Below are 12098 nucleotides of genomic sequence, written 5' to 3' on the forward strand. Positions count from 1 at the left end.
AATTGGGAACAATTGCAGTTCAGTACTCAGTGGCCAGCTATTGGTGTAACTACATCACTGCTGACCCCTACATATAGACAAGAGCAAGCTGGGGTTTGCACTACTTTAGTTATTTGAGGCTATTCTCATTAGAAGAGTGCTCTGCTCTATGTTAATAGATATGTAAATAGTCCGTAGATAATGTTTAATTAGCTAGTGCTCAAGAATATGTAGCAGAGTTCCTGGGTTTTCTGGAACCAATAAAACTTGATGTTGGGTATTGCAAATGGACTGTTTTTGTGCAGCTCTTTTCATCAGCTCTTAGCAACAAGGTTACACAAGTGTCGACAATTTGCCTGGAGTTAGATAGTTTCCAGTTACATAAAATTTGTTGTGTGATGGTAGAACAATAAAACTTCATTGTTATAAGCACTGCTATGGGTACCCGCATGGCCCCACAGTATGCCAACATTTTTATGGCTGACTTAGAACAACGCTTCCTCAGCTCTCGTCCCCTAGTGCCCCTCCTCTACTTGCGCTACATTGATGACATCTTCATCATATGGACCCACGGAAAGGAGGCCCTTGAAGAATTCCACCTGGACTTCAACAATTTCCACCCCACCATCAACCTCAGCCTGGACCAGTCCACACAAGAGATCCACTTCCTGGACACTACAGTACAAATAAGTGATGGTCACATAAACACCACCCTATACCGGAAACCTACTGACCCCTATACGTACCTACATGCCTCCAGCTTCCATCCAAGACACATCATACGATCCATTGTCTACAGCCAAGCCCTAAGATACAACCGAATTTGCTCCAACCCCTCAGACAGAGACAAACACCTACAAGATCTTTATCAAGCATTCGTAAAACTACAATACCCACCTGGAGAAGTGAGGAAACAGATTGACAGAGCAAGACGGGTACCCAGAAATCACCTACTACAGGACAGGCCCAACAAGGACAATAACAGAACACCACTGGCCATCACATACAGCCCCCAGCTAAAACCTCTCCAGCGCATTATCCACGACCTACAACCTATCCTGGAAAATGATCCCTCACTCTCACAGACCTTGGGAGGCAGGCCAGTCCTTGCTTACAGACAACCCCCCAACCTGAAGCAAATACTCACCAGCAACTACACACCACACCACAGAAACACCAACCCAGGAACCTATCCCTGTAGCAAACCTCGTTGCCTACTCTGTCCCCATATCTACTCTGGCAACAGCATCAGAGGACCCAACCACATCAGCCACACCATCAGGGGCTCATTCACCTGCACATCCACTAATGTCATATATGCCATCATGTGCCAGCAATGCCCCTCTGCCATTTACATTGGCCAAACCGGTCAGTCCCTCCGCAAAAGAATAAATGGACACAAATCGGACATCAGGAATGGTAACATACACAAGCCAGTAAGTGAACACTTCAATCTCCCTGGTCATTCTATCACAGATTTAAAAGTCACTGTCATTGAACAAAAAAACTTCAGAAACAGACTTCAAAGAGAAACAGCAGAACTAAAATTCATTTGCAAATTCAACACCATTAATCTGGGCTTGAATAGGGATTGGGAGTGGCTGGCTCACTACAGAAGCAGCTTTTCCTCTCCTGGAATTGACACCTCCTCATCTATTATTGGGAGTGGACTACATCCACCCTGATTGAATTGGCCTTGTCAACACTGGTTCGCCACTTGTGAAGTAACTCCCTGCTCTCCATGTGTCTGTATATAATGCCTGCATCTGTAACTTTCACTCTATGCATCCGAAGAAGTGAGGTTTTTACTCACGAAAGCTTATGCCCAAATAAATCTGTTAGTCTTTAAGGTGCCACCAGATTCTTTGTTGTTCAAATAGAGGTGCTTATTGGTAGTAAATTAATCATACTTAAAGAGGTTTACCGATTTGGAAACAGCAGAGATAATCAATGGGGCTTGCTTCTTTCTCTTAAGGAATGAGTACTTTGCTCTAACTTCTTAAATTGTTCAAATTAGTGAAGATGTAAGATTCCGAAGCACTAACTACCCCTCTCGATTACTTGGGTAGTCTGGGTCTCTCTCTTCCCTTATTTAAGTTAGAAACACAATATACAATGTTTACATTTTAAAATAAATGCAGGAATATTGTTGTTTTGATAGTGCTGGACTAGATTCAACAAGGACTTACACCAACGTAAACCCTGGTGCAATTCCCCAGCGGCAGAAAGTCACCTATAGCCAGGTGGCTTCAGCGCAAGACATTCACAATCTCCTTCATGGCACAGCAGCCATAAGGGTCCAAGGCAGCCCAAAAAGAGATCAAAGCTGGCTAGGAAATGGGCTTGATCAGAGCAGCCAACAAATTTGAAGATTCAGTGCCCCTCCTCATTTTGCTCCGGAACCTTGCCCCCCACCTTTTATTTTGGAATGTCCACATTTAAAAAATGTAATAAAAGAGCATGAAGAAGGATTTCTTCACAGGACTTGTCTAGGAGAGGTGTTTGAAGCTCAAAGAAAAGTAACGTGTCGGACATTGTCCAGGTTCTATCTCACTGCCACAGACAATCAGAGGTATCTAAGGGAGGATTGTGGCCACTCTACCTTCTGTGCCCTCACACAGGAGCACGAGAAGATGGAACAGGACACAGGCATTTCCTGATGGACACTGTTAGTAAAAAAAAAAGGTAATCTTGCATGCACAAGACATGCAAGCACCTACAATAGGATCCACACTCACAGAAGAATTTATATTTCTGATTCTATTAAAATGACTCTGAAGGACACTCCAATTTCTTTTGTAGCCACTATTTTACCAGTAGTCAAAAGACAACACCTTTAAAAAACATTGACAACGCTGTTCAGAAGTAACCTTTCTATTTAGTCAGCATCCAGTCACTGGAGTCCTGACTACAGGCAAGTACCAGGAAAATCATTTTGGTGATGACTGCGGGTGAAGAGAATTCAACTATGAGTTTTGGCAGTTTTTTGGTATATACCTCATAGGAGCACTGAAAGACACTGAAATCCTGTACATTTTTGCTGCTTTTTCCTAGGATATACCATACCGACCCCCATTTTTATAAGCAGTAATTCAGGCTGTCTTTCTCCCCTCAGAACTTGTCTCTATCTTATGCTATATCAGTAAGCTTCCTGTTATTTTGCATTATAAATTATCATTCCGTTGAAAAGAGTAGTCATTAGTACATTTGCAAGAGACCAACACATCCCAAGAGGCAATAAATGCTACACCAATTGGACAATCTCAGTCTGTTGATCTATGAACAGTTTAATAACAGACAATGATTATAAGTGACATTATCTTTTATGACTAGCAACTTGGATGTTGGTGAGAAATTTCTAATGTTGATTCATACTTCCTGATACTCATAGCTAGCACTTTAACTGTTATTTCAATACATTACATGAATAATTTCCCCTGGTTATTATATAAGTGTCTTGATCCAAATTATTTGAACTGATTTGAACCTAATGAATGTTTTTGCTCACAACAGAAACCAGTGCTTTTAGTGTAGAGAGGGGAGTATCATCCTCTCCAATAATTTTCCCCAAAGGCTTTATCCAGCAAAGTGCTAAACAACTTGCCCAAAGTGCCCAAAATTCCCACTGAAGTCAGTAAGTGTTGCCAGTGCTCAACACTTCTGGGAATTTGTGAGCACCTTGCAGGACCAAACTCATAAGCCAAAATGTATAAAAATAAGGTGGTGGAGGCAATGTGGCATCCTCCCCTCTACTCTGCAAAGCTCACCTGCCTGAACTACATGCAGTCAGGCTTCTGTGGATTTGGGAGAAGCCCAGCTGGTTGGAAAGCAGATGGAACTAGAAAAGCGTTACTCTCCACAGCATCCTTCTTCTGGAATTCCTAGAGTAAAATAACCCTGACCCTGTACTCATTAATTTACACACACTCCTGCTATATGACCTCGAGAACCCTAGTGGCAAGGAAAAGAGCCAGCAATCGTTGGGAATGCCCTGGCAGCTGACAGTGTTGCCAAAGCAGACTGGGCAGGCAGAAAATGGCGGGGAAGCTCTGAGCCACTGCATATTTGCCTGAAATTCCATAGAATTTCCTCACCAATTTCAGAGCATCCAGAGTTTAAGAAGGCCACGCCCACTGTCTGCTCCTTTGGTGGCCAAACTCTAACAAGCAATCACATAAGGGGGCGGAAACTCCACAGTCTTAAGCCCATTGATTTTTCCATCTAACTTTGGCCTAAGAGTTTCTGTGAGTGTGCATCATTCAGGCCTTGATTCAAAAAACACATGTATCTTTCTGTGGTAATACTTTGACAGCTACATTTTAAAATTTTAGTTAACATATCATTGCTGTAGATTAGGAAACTCATGGAATGCTTAACAGTCTGTATTTCAACAACCCCATCTCTGAACCAATCTCTTCCTGGATAAGAGTCATAGTTCTGCTGCTTAACTCTAGGATCGACATTTATCAAAACATCTATTTTAAGATGACATTGAACCGTCCTACTGTGAAGTCTAAACTTTACAGAACTTCATTAAAAATGGAAAAGCACTTTGCACATTGAAATGTATTGGAATAATATTGGTGTTTCATTCTTCTTCACATTAAATGGAGTTTCACTATATCAGTTCCTTACAATTGCATTCCACTGTATAAAACTTATTAAAAAGTGTTTTCTGTTTTTCCATTGAAATTCTCTCTTTGGTGCATGGCACATTAATAACATTCTGAAAATGAGCTCTGTTTAAAAATAAGGTTGATGTCTAATAGAATTTATTTTAGCATCTCCCCATTACATATACCTTCCTATTGTGTTCCAAGTGTCTGTCACCATTCTTCTGGCAGAGGACTGGGTACTCTTCATAGCCAGACCACACCATTTCATAACCAAACAGAGGGATCACAGCTGAGCAACTCAAGGCAGTCTTTGCTCCTGGCCCAGGACTATGCGTGCACTGCCTGTGCAATACTGCTGGTTCCTGCCACAATTTGGGTGCAATTGACTACCATTTATTTCATACAGTCATAACTATGTCTTTATTTAGCACCTAAAACAAAGTGGCTTCAATCCAAATTAGGGCCTTTGGACACTATCATAACAAAATGTTAAATGATAATAAGCGATATTTAGTTATATGAGGCCTAAGAAGACGGGATACATCTCAATTCTGTTTGTTTTTATTGGAAAAGATGGTGTTGAATTTCAGTGTCCATACAACTCTAGTCTGTCGGTTTTGTTGTATCACTGGCCAAAAACTTTCAGGGGATGGGCAAGTGTTATACAGATTTGCACCACATCCACAGCTCTGGGTACATCTTCACTACCCGCCGTATCGGCAGGTAGCAATCAATTTATCCGGGATCGATATATCAATCCCCGAACGTGCTCACCGTCGACTCCGGAACTCCACCAGAGCGAGCGGCGGCAGCGCAGTCAACGGGGGAGCCGCGACCGTCGATCCCACGCCGTGGGGACCCCAGGTAATTCGAACTAAGATACTTCGACTTCAGCTACGCTATTCGCGTAGCTGAAGTTGCGTATATTAGATCGAGCCACCCCCCCGCCCCCAGTTTAGACCAGCCCTCTGTCAATGCAATCCTTACCTGCAGAATGACCCTTGCTATTCTACTACTAGAGGATCTGGAGGATGGCGTGGACTGCACCCTCAGCAAGTTTGCAGATGCAACTAAATATATAAATAGCCGATCTCCTAGAAGGGACCTTGAAAGGTCATTGAGTCCAGACTCCTGCCTTCACTAGCAGGACCAAGTACTGATTTTGCCCCAGATCCCTAAGTGGCCCCCTCAAAGATTGAACTCATAACTCTAGGTTTAGCAGGCCAGTGCTCAAACCACTGAGCTATCCAACTGGGAGGAGTGGTAGATACTCTGGAGGGTAGGTCCAATCCTCTAATTTGTCTAGGTCCCTCTGTATCCCATTCCTACCGGAGGGGGCCCCGCAAGGAAGGGGGCCCCTAAAAGTGGCAAAAAAAAATGTAAGGTATAACTAGGTAAGTGACATTTATTGACGCTATTGCACAATCCATGTCGGTTTTACTGACAAAACCATGATACATCATAATGCTATTGGCTACATCAGTTGTCTGTCGGTCAGTTTCGAATTTTAGTTGGACCCATTCAAAGAATGTGTATTTGCGTTCATAATGGCGGTCGGCGGATAAATGTTATTAATTTAGTTGTTTAATTTTTATCGTTTGAAACGATTCCTTTCCAACACAGAAGCATGCTTTGTGATGTCTAAGAGAACGTATAAGAGCAGAGCTAGTAAACAAAAGGCAGCAAAAGATGCTGAGAAGGAACTTGAGAAAATTCCAAAGTTGTCAACATATTTTGCGCTGCAATCCAACGTACAGGTACAGGCACATGAAACGGACAGTGCTAGCAGCGACGAATCGTATCCAGAAGTGCTTCAAGTGAGGTCGAAGGTGAAGCCAGTTGTTCTACCAAACAAACTGTGACAGATATTCCAGCTGCTGCCAGGAAAGAAGTATCTGAATCTGAACCACTGACTGATGATCCAGGAGATTGGCCGTCTATAATATCGGACAGGCAAGTGTGTGACATGGTTGCACGTGGCCCACCGCAGCAGAATGAAAGTTACGAATTTCCATTTAACGAGGAAAGACGGAGGTTCACAAGTACTCATTTCTATCGAACCATGGCAAATGGCGAGAAAATAAGACGTTCATGGTTAATGTACTCAGTTCAGAAAGATGTCATTTTTTGTTTTTGTTGTAAATTATTTGGCACTGGCGACATACCGCTACGTCGTGGAACATCTGCTTGGAAAGCACTGTCAAAAAGACTTCAGCAGCATGAAACAGGCAAAGGTCATCAAGACTGTATGGTGACATGGTTTGACCTTCAGTCAGGCATAATAAACCGTACATCTATTGACGAACTCGAATTGCAGGCTTTTCTGAAAGAAAGAGATTTCTGGAGAAATGTTGTCAAACGCATGGTTGATGTCGTTATTTTCTTATCCGAAAGAAACTTGGCATTTCGAGGAAGTAATGAAAAGCTCGGCGATCCTTCGAATGGCAACTTTTTGGGACTGTTTGAATTGCTTGCAAAATATGATACTGTCCTCAGCGAACTTTTACAGAGAATTAAGAAGGCAGAGACACATGTTCAGTACCTCAGTCCACAGATCCAAAACGAGCTGATTCAACTTGTTGCCAGTAACATTCAAGAGGCCAACATAGCACAGCTTAAAAAAGCAAAATATTATTCAGTTATTTTGGACTGTACTCCCAACGTGTCACATGAAGAACAGATGTCTGTGGTGTTACACTTTGTTGAATGCAACGGTGAAGATGGTGTCAATATTCGTGAAGCGTTTCTTGGTTTTCTTAATGTTCATGATACAACTGGCGAGGGCTTATTGGAAGCGTTTCTTGAAAAGGCAAACAACTTAGGAATAGACATTGCTGACATGAGAGGCTAAGCTTATGATAACGGCACAAATATGAGAGGAAAGAATAAAGGAGTTCAAGCCCGCATGTTAGAAATAGATTACCGTGCCCTGTATGTACCATGTGGAGCTCACACTTGGAATCTTGTGATCTCAGTCGCGGCAAAGTCATCGAAATATGCCGTTGACTTTTTCGGTCTGATTAACAGAATATACGTTATCTTTTCTTCTTCACCTTCAAGTTGGGATATACTTCAAGAACATATGCCAATATCTGTTAAAGGATTATCGGACACTTGTTGGGAGTCGAGAATTGATGCTGTGAAGCCATTGCGTTATCACCTTGAAGAATTGTGCAATGCTTTGTCATCTTTGCGAGAATATGTGCTCGAAAAGAAAGATGGCAATACAGCAACAGAAGCCGGTGCGCTTTTAGACCATGTTACTACGTGGCCTTTTGTTCTGACTGTGTACACGTGGTACGATACACTATTTCACGTCAATAAAACCAGCAAATTAATTCAGTCACCAGATGTGTCAATTGACGTACTGCAGACAGAAGTCGGTGCTACAAAGAAGTTTTTGGAAGACTATCGAAATACAGGATATATCTCTGTGGTCACAAATGCACATGAAATAGCAGAGCATATGGGTATTGAGCAGGTGTTTCCAGAAACCAGGGTGCGACATAAGAAGAGAATGTTTGATTACGAATGTGCTGATGATTCGAGTCGTCTTTCTGCCGAAGAAAAATTCAAATCGCAGTTCTTTCTTGTTTTCACTGATCAGGCCATATCTTCTGTTTCGTTGCGATTTGACCAACTCGTGGAGTGGTATAAGTTGTTTGGATTTCTGTACAACGCTAACAGCCTGAAGCAGTGTCACAGAGAAAATGAACTGGAGAATCACAGCAAAAATTTTGAAAGAAAAATGGGAGACATTGATGCCAACGAACCCATAATGGAATTGAATCGTTTTATTTATGTCATCGAGAAAGAGAGAGGACTTGTCATGGCAAACAATTTTTTAAATGTACACATACAAGAACAGCCTTCAGGAGATGTATCCGAATCTTTGCATTTGCATCAGAATTCTTCTGACCACACCAGTTACTGTCGCTTGTGCTGAAAGGAGCTTCAGCAGAATGAAACTGATCAAGAATATCCTGTGCTCAACCATGACAGATGACAGGCTTTCTGCGTTTGCACTTATTGCAATTGAAAACAAGATTGCCAGATCTCTGGACTACGACGCATTGATTAACCAATTTGCGGAGAACAAGGCTCGAAAGAAGCACTTTGCGTAAATACGGAATACATGTACACTGTAGGCCTATGTATACATAATATGAACCCTGTATATTGTATAAAATAAATACTGCATTCCAGTTTCTGCATTGTAACGGGCCCCGCCCAGACATATGCTCGGAGGGGGCCACGTTCTTTGTTGCTACGGCCCTGAAAAAAACCCACAACCCGTTCCCCCCCAAAAACCCAGTTGCCCATCATTTGCTACATTGAATGTGCACTATGTTCCTAACATAGGATTGTAGCAGATAAAGGTGGAAAGGTTCTAACAGATCATTGAATCCATCTCACTTCAAGTGGACAGTGTAGTCCCCAGAGAAAGGAGGTATTATTAAAGTGATGCTGCACTTGATATAATCCAGAAGGCCATATCATAATTATTTTAAATTCAATAAGATTAAACAGGCCTTTGCTATTTCACTTAATTTTGAAGATGATTTTCAAATTACATTTGGATAATCTGATACATGCACCAACTTGATGATTAACTTTTTTCCCTCAGAGAAACCCTCTGCTGTTGGTTGGTTGTTTTCTATATGTGTAAAATAATGTGAGGTGGAAGGACATTAGGTACCCTTAAAGTTTTGGACAACTTAAGTCACAGTTTAGGAACGCCGTTCATAGAATCATAGAATATCAGGGTTGGAAGGGACCTTAGGAGGTCATCTAGTCCAACCCGATGCTCAAAGCAAGACCAATCCCCAACTAAATCATCCCAGCCAAGGCTTTGTCAAGCCTGACCTTAAAAACCTCTGAGGAAGGGGATTTCCCCCCCCCCACACCCAGGTAACCCATTCCAGTGCTCCAACCTAAACCTCCCCCACTGCAACTTGAGACCATTACTCCTTGTTCTGTCATCTGCTACCACTGAGAACAGTCTAGATCCATCCTCTTTGGAACCCCCTTTCAGGTAGTTGAAAGCAGCTATCAAATCATTCTTCTCTTCTGCAGACTAAACAATCCCAGTTCCCTCAGCCTCTCCTCATAAGTCATGTGCTTCAGCCCCCTAATCATTGTTGCCCCCCCCTTGCTGGACTCTTTCCAATTTTTCCACATCCTTCTTGTAGTGTGGGGCCCAAAACTGGACACAGTACTCCAAATGAAACAGAGGGTCCTGTGGCACCTTTAAGACCAACAGAAGTATTGGGAGCATAAGCTTTCATGGGTAAGAACCTCACTTCTTCAGATGCCACAGGACCCTCTATTGCTTTTTACAGATTCAGACTAACACGGCTACCCCTCTGATACTCCAAATGAGGCCTCACCAATGTCGAATAGAGGGGAATGATTGCATCCCTCAATCTCCTGGCAATGCCCCTACTTATACAGCCCAAAATGCCATTAGCATTAGCCTTCTTGGCAACAAGGGCACACTGTTGACTCATATCCAGCTTCTCATCCATTGTAACCCCTAGGTCCTTTTCTGCAGAACTGCTGCCTAGCCATTCGGTCCCTAGTCTGTAGCAGTGCATGGGATTCTTCCATCCTAAGTGCAGGACTCTGCACTTATCCTTGTTGAACCTCATCAGATTTCTTTTGGCCCAATCCTCTAATTTGGGGATCATTGCAAAATAAATAAATAAATGGGGCAGCCTATGTGTGCACATTCACATGTACAACTGGCAGCCAAGCCTGACTCTCCTGCCCCAGGCAAAAAATGTCAAACAACAACAACAAAAAGCGCCTATCCCTACCAGCTCACAGTCACTGAATGTTTTGCTGCCCTTAACTAATTAGCATTTGAAGACGCAAAGTGCTAGGTGAGTGCTCTCCTGCAGGAGCAAAAGAGGAAAGCCCACCATGGAGCAGATCCCAGGGAACGCTGAGCTGGTGCTTAGGTAGCACCTCGCCCTGGGATGCAGTGAAGGGCCAGTACGGTGTCTAAGCAGCGGGGCCGTCTAGCGATGTGCTAGGGAGAAGTTGAGTCAGCTATAGTCAGATCTCCGCTACCCCGGGGAGAAGCACAGCCTAGCGCCGAGACACACCGATGTTCTTATCCCGGATTAGTAACCAAGAGCCTCCAAATGTGGCTGCCGGCCGGCTGGCTCTGCCTCCCGAGCTCTCCCGCTGTGCCCACTTTCCGATGCCACCTGCTTCCACCTCCCAGACCGCGTCTCCCCCTTGTCCCGCCCCTTGCCCCACGCGGCCGCCTGACACTCACCCAGGTTCACAAAGCTCATGACCATGTCCGCGTCGTTGAGGAAGGCGCTGTCCTGCGAGCTGGCCGAGGGGGAGCCGCCACTGGGTCCCGGCTGGGGGATGAGGGTCTTGCGCTGCAGGGTGTGAGCGGTGGGGGGCTGCAGGCGGCGGCGCTCTGCCCCCGGCCCCTGCTCCTGCTCCTCCTCGCTGGACAGGGCATTGTACAGATCCAGCATGAAGAGAGGAGCCGAGTTGAGCCTGCCCGGCGGGGGCAACTGCTGCTGCTGCTGCTGGGGAGGAGGCGGCCGCGGCTGCAGCCCGTGCAGCGGCCGGGGCCGGTGCGGCAGCCCCAGCACGGACAGGATCTCCTTCTGCATCTCCCGCTTCTCGTGCGACTTGAGGCGCCGGTAGAGGAATCCCGGCGAGGAGGCGGCTGGAGGCTGCGGCTGCTCCCTGCTGCTGTCCGCCAGCAGCGCCCCCCCGGCGGGCAGCAGGGGCAGCACGGGCGGCGGCGGGGAGTAGCAGCAGCTGCACAGCAGCCCTCCCCACCAAAGCCAGCCGAGCCTCAGAGGCATCGCTCCCAGCCGGCTGCTGCTGCTGCTGGCTCGCCTCTGAGGCAGACGAGGGATGCCCGGCTCCTTCTGTCCCCGGGCTCTGCTGCTCCCCCCCTCGGGAGTTAATTCATGAGTGGGGGGGGGAGGCGAAGGGGTTAAACCTTCCCTCTCTCTCGCATGGTCACTCTCTGCCCCCTCCTCCGGCTGCGCAGGCAGACCCCGAGGAAGGGCTGCGGTGGCAATGGGGGGGGGGGAGAAAAGAGCTGCTCAGGTGCAACCGGTGTGCGCCCCGGGGTGGGGGTGGGCGGCTTCCCGCCCCCACAGGCAGCAAACGCGCCCCGCTGCTGCCCCGCTCGCACAGCCCGCGGGGACTCACCGCCGGGAGCCGCTCGCTGCGCGCAGAGCAGCCCCCGCTGCCCAGCCCCGTGGGACACGCGCCGCTCGCAGCCCGCCCCGCGCTACCCAAGCCCCCGGCGCGAGCCAGCTGCGGAGTTGGCAGGGGCAGGAGCCTGTAAGGGGTTGGGGGGGTCAAGAAAAGGGGGGGATAAAATAAAAGCAAACTTTCTCTAGGAGGCAAGTCCCTGCAGGGGAGCTGGAGGCTCCTGCTGCTGCTGCTAAAGTCCCCCGGGGTCGGCTGGAAGGGGTGATGGTGGGGCCAAAAAAAAAAAAAAACCACATGCGCGGG

The 12098-nt window shown here is 45.9% G+C and overlaps 1 protein-coding gene across 1 annotated transcript in view; it reads right to left on the reverse strand.

Moving 5' to 3' along the window:
• The window catches only part of BMP6 (bone morphogenetic protein 6), a 152740-nt gene extending 140662 nt beyond the window's left edge, over positions 1-12078 (reverse strand). The window contains exon 1 of the mRNA XM_054017035.1: positions 10882-12078. Within this exon, the coding sequence (XP_053873010.1) occupies positions 10882-11434 (553 nt within the window). The 5' untranslated portion in view covers positions 11435-12078. The remainder of the gene's footprint in view (positions 1-10881) is intronic.
• Between the last annotated feature and the right edge of the window lie 20 nt (positions 12079-12098).

This window comes from Malaclemys terrapin, chromosome 2 (assembly GCF_027887155.1).
Source record: "Malaclemys terrapin pileata isolate rMalTer1 chromosome 2, rMalTer1.hap1, whole genome shotgun sequence".
Classification (NCBI taxonomy): Eukaryota; Metazoa; Chordata; order Testudines; family Emydidae; genus Malaclemys; species Malaclemys terrapin.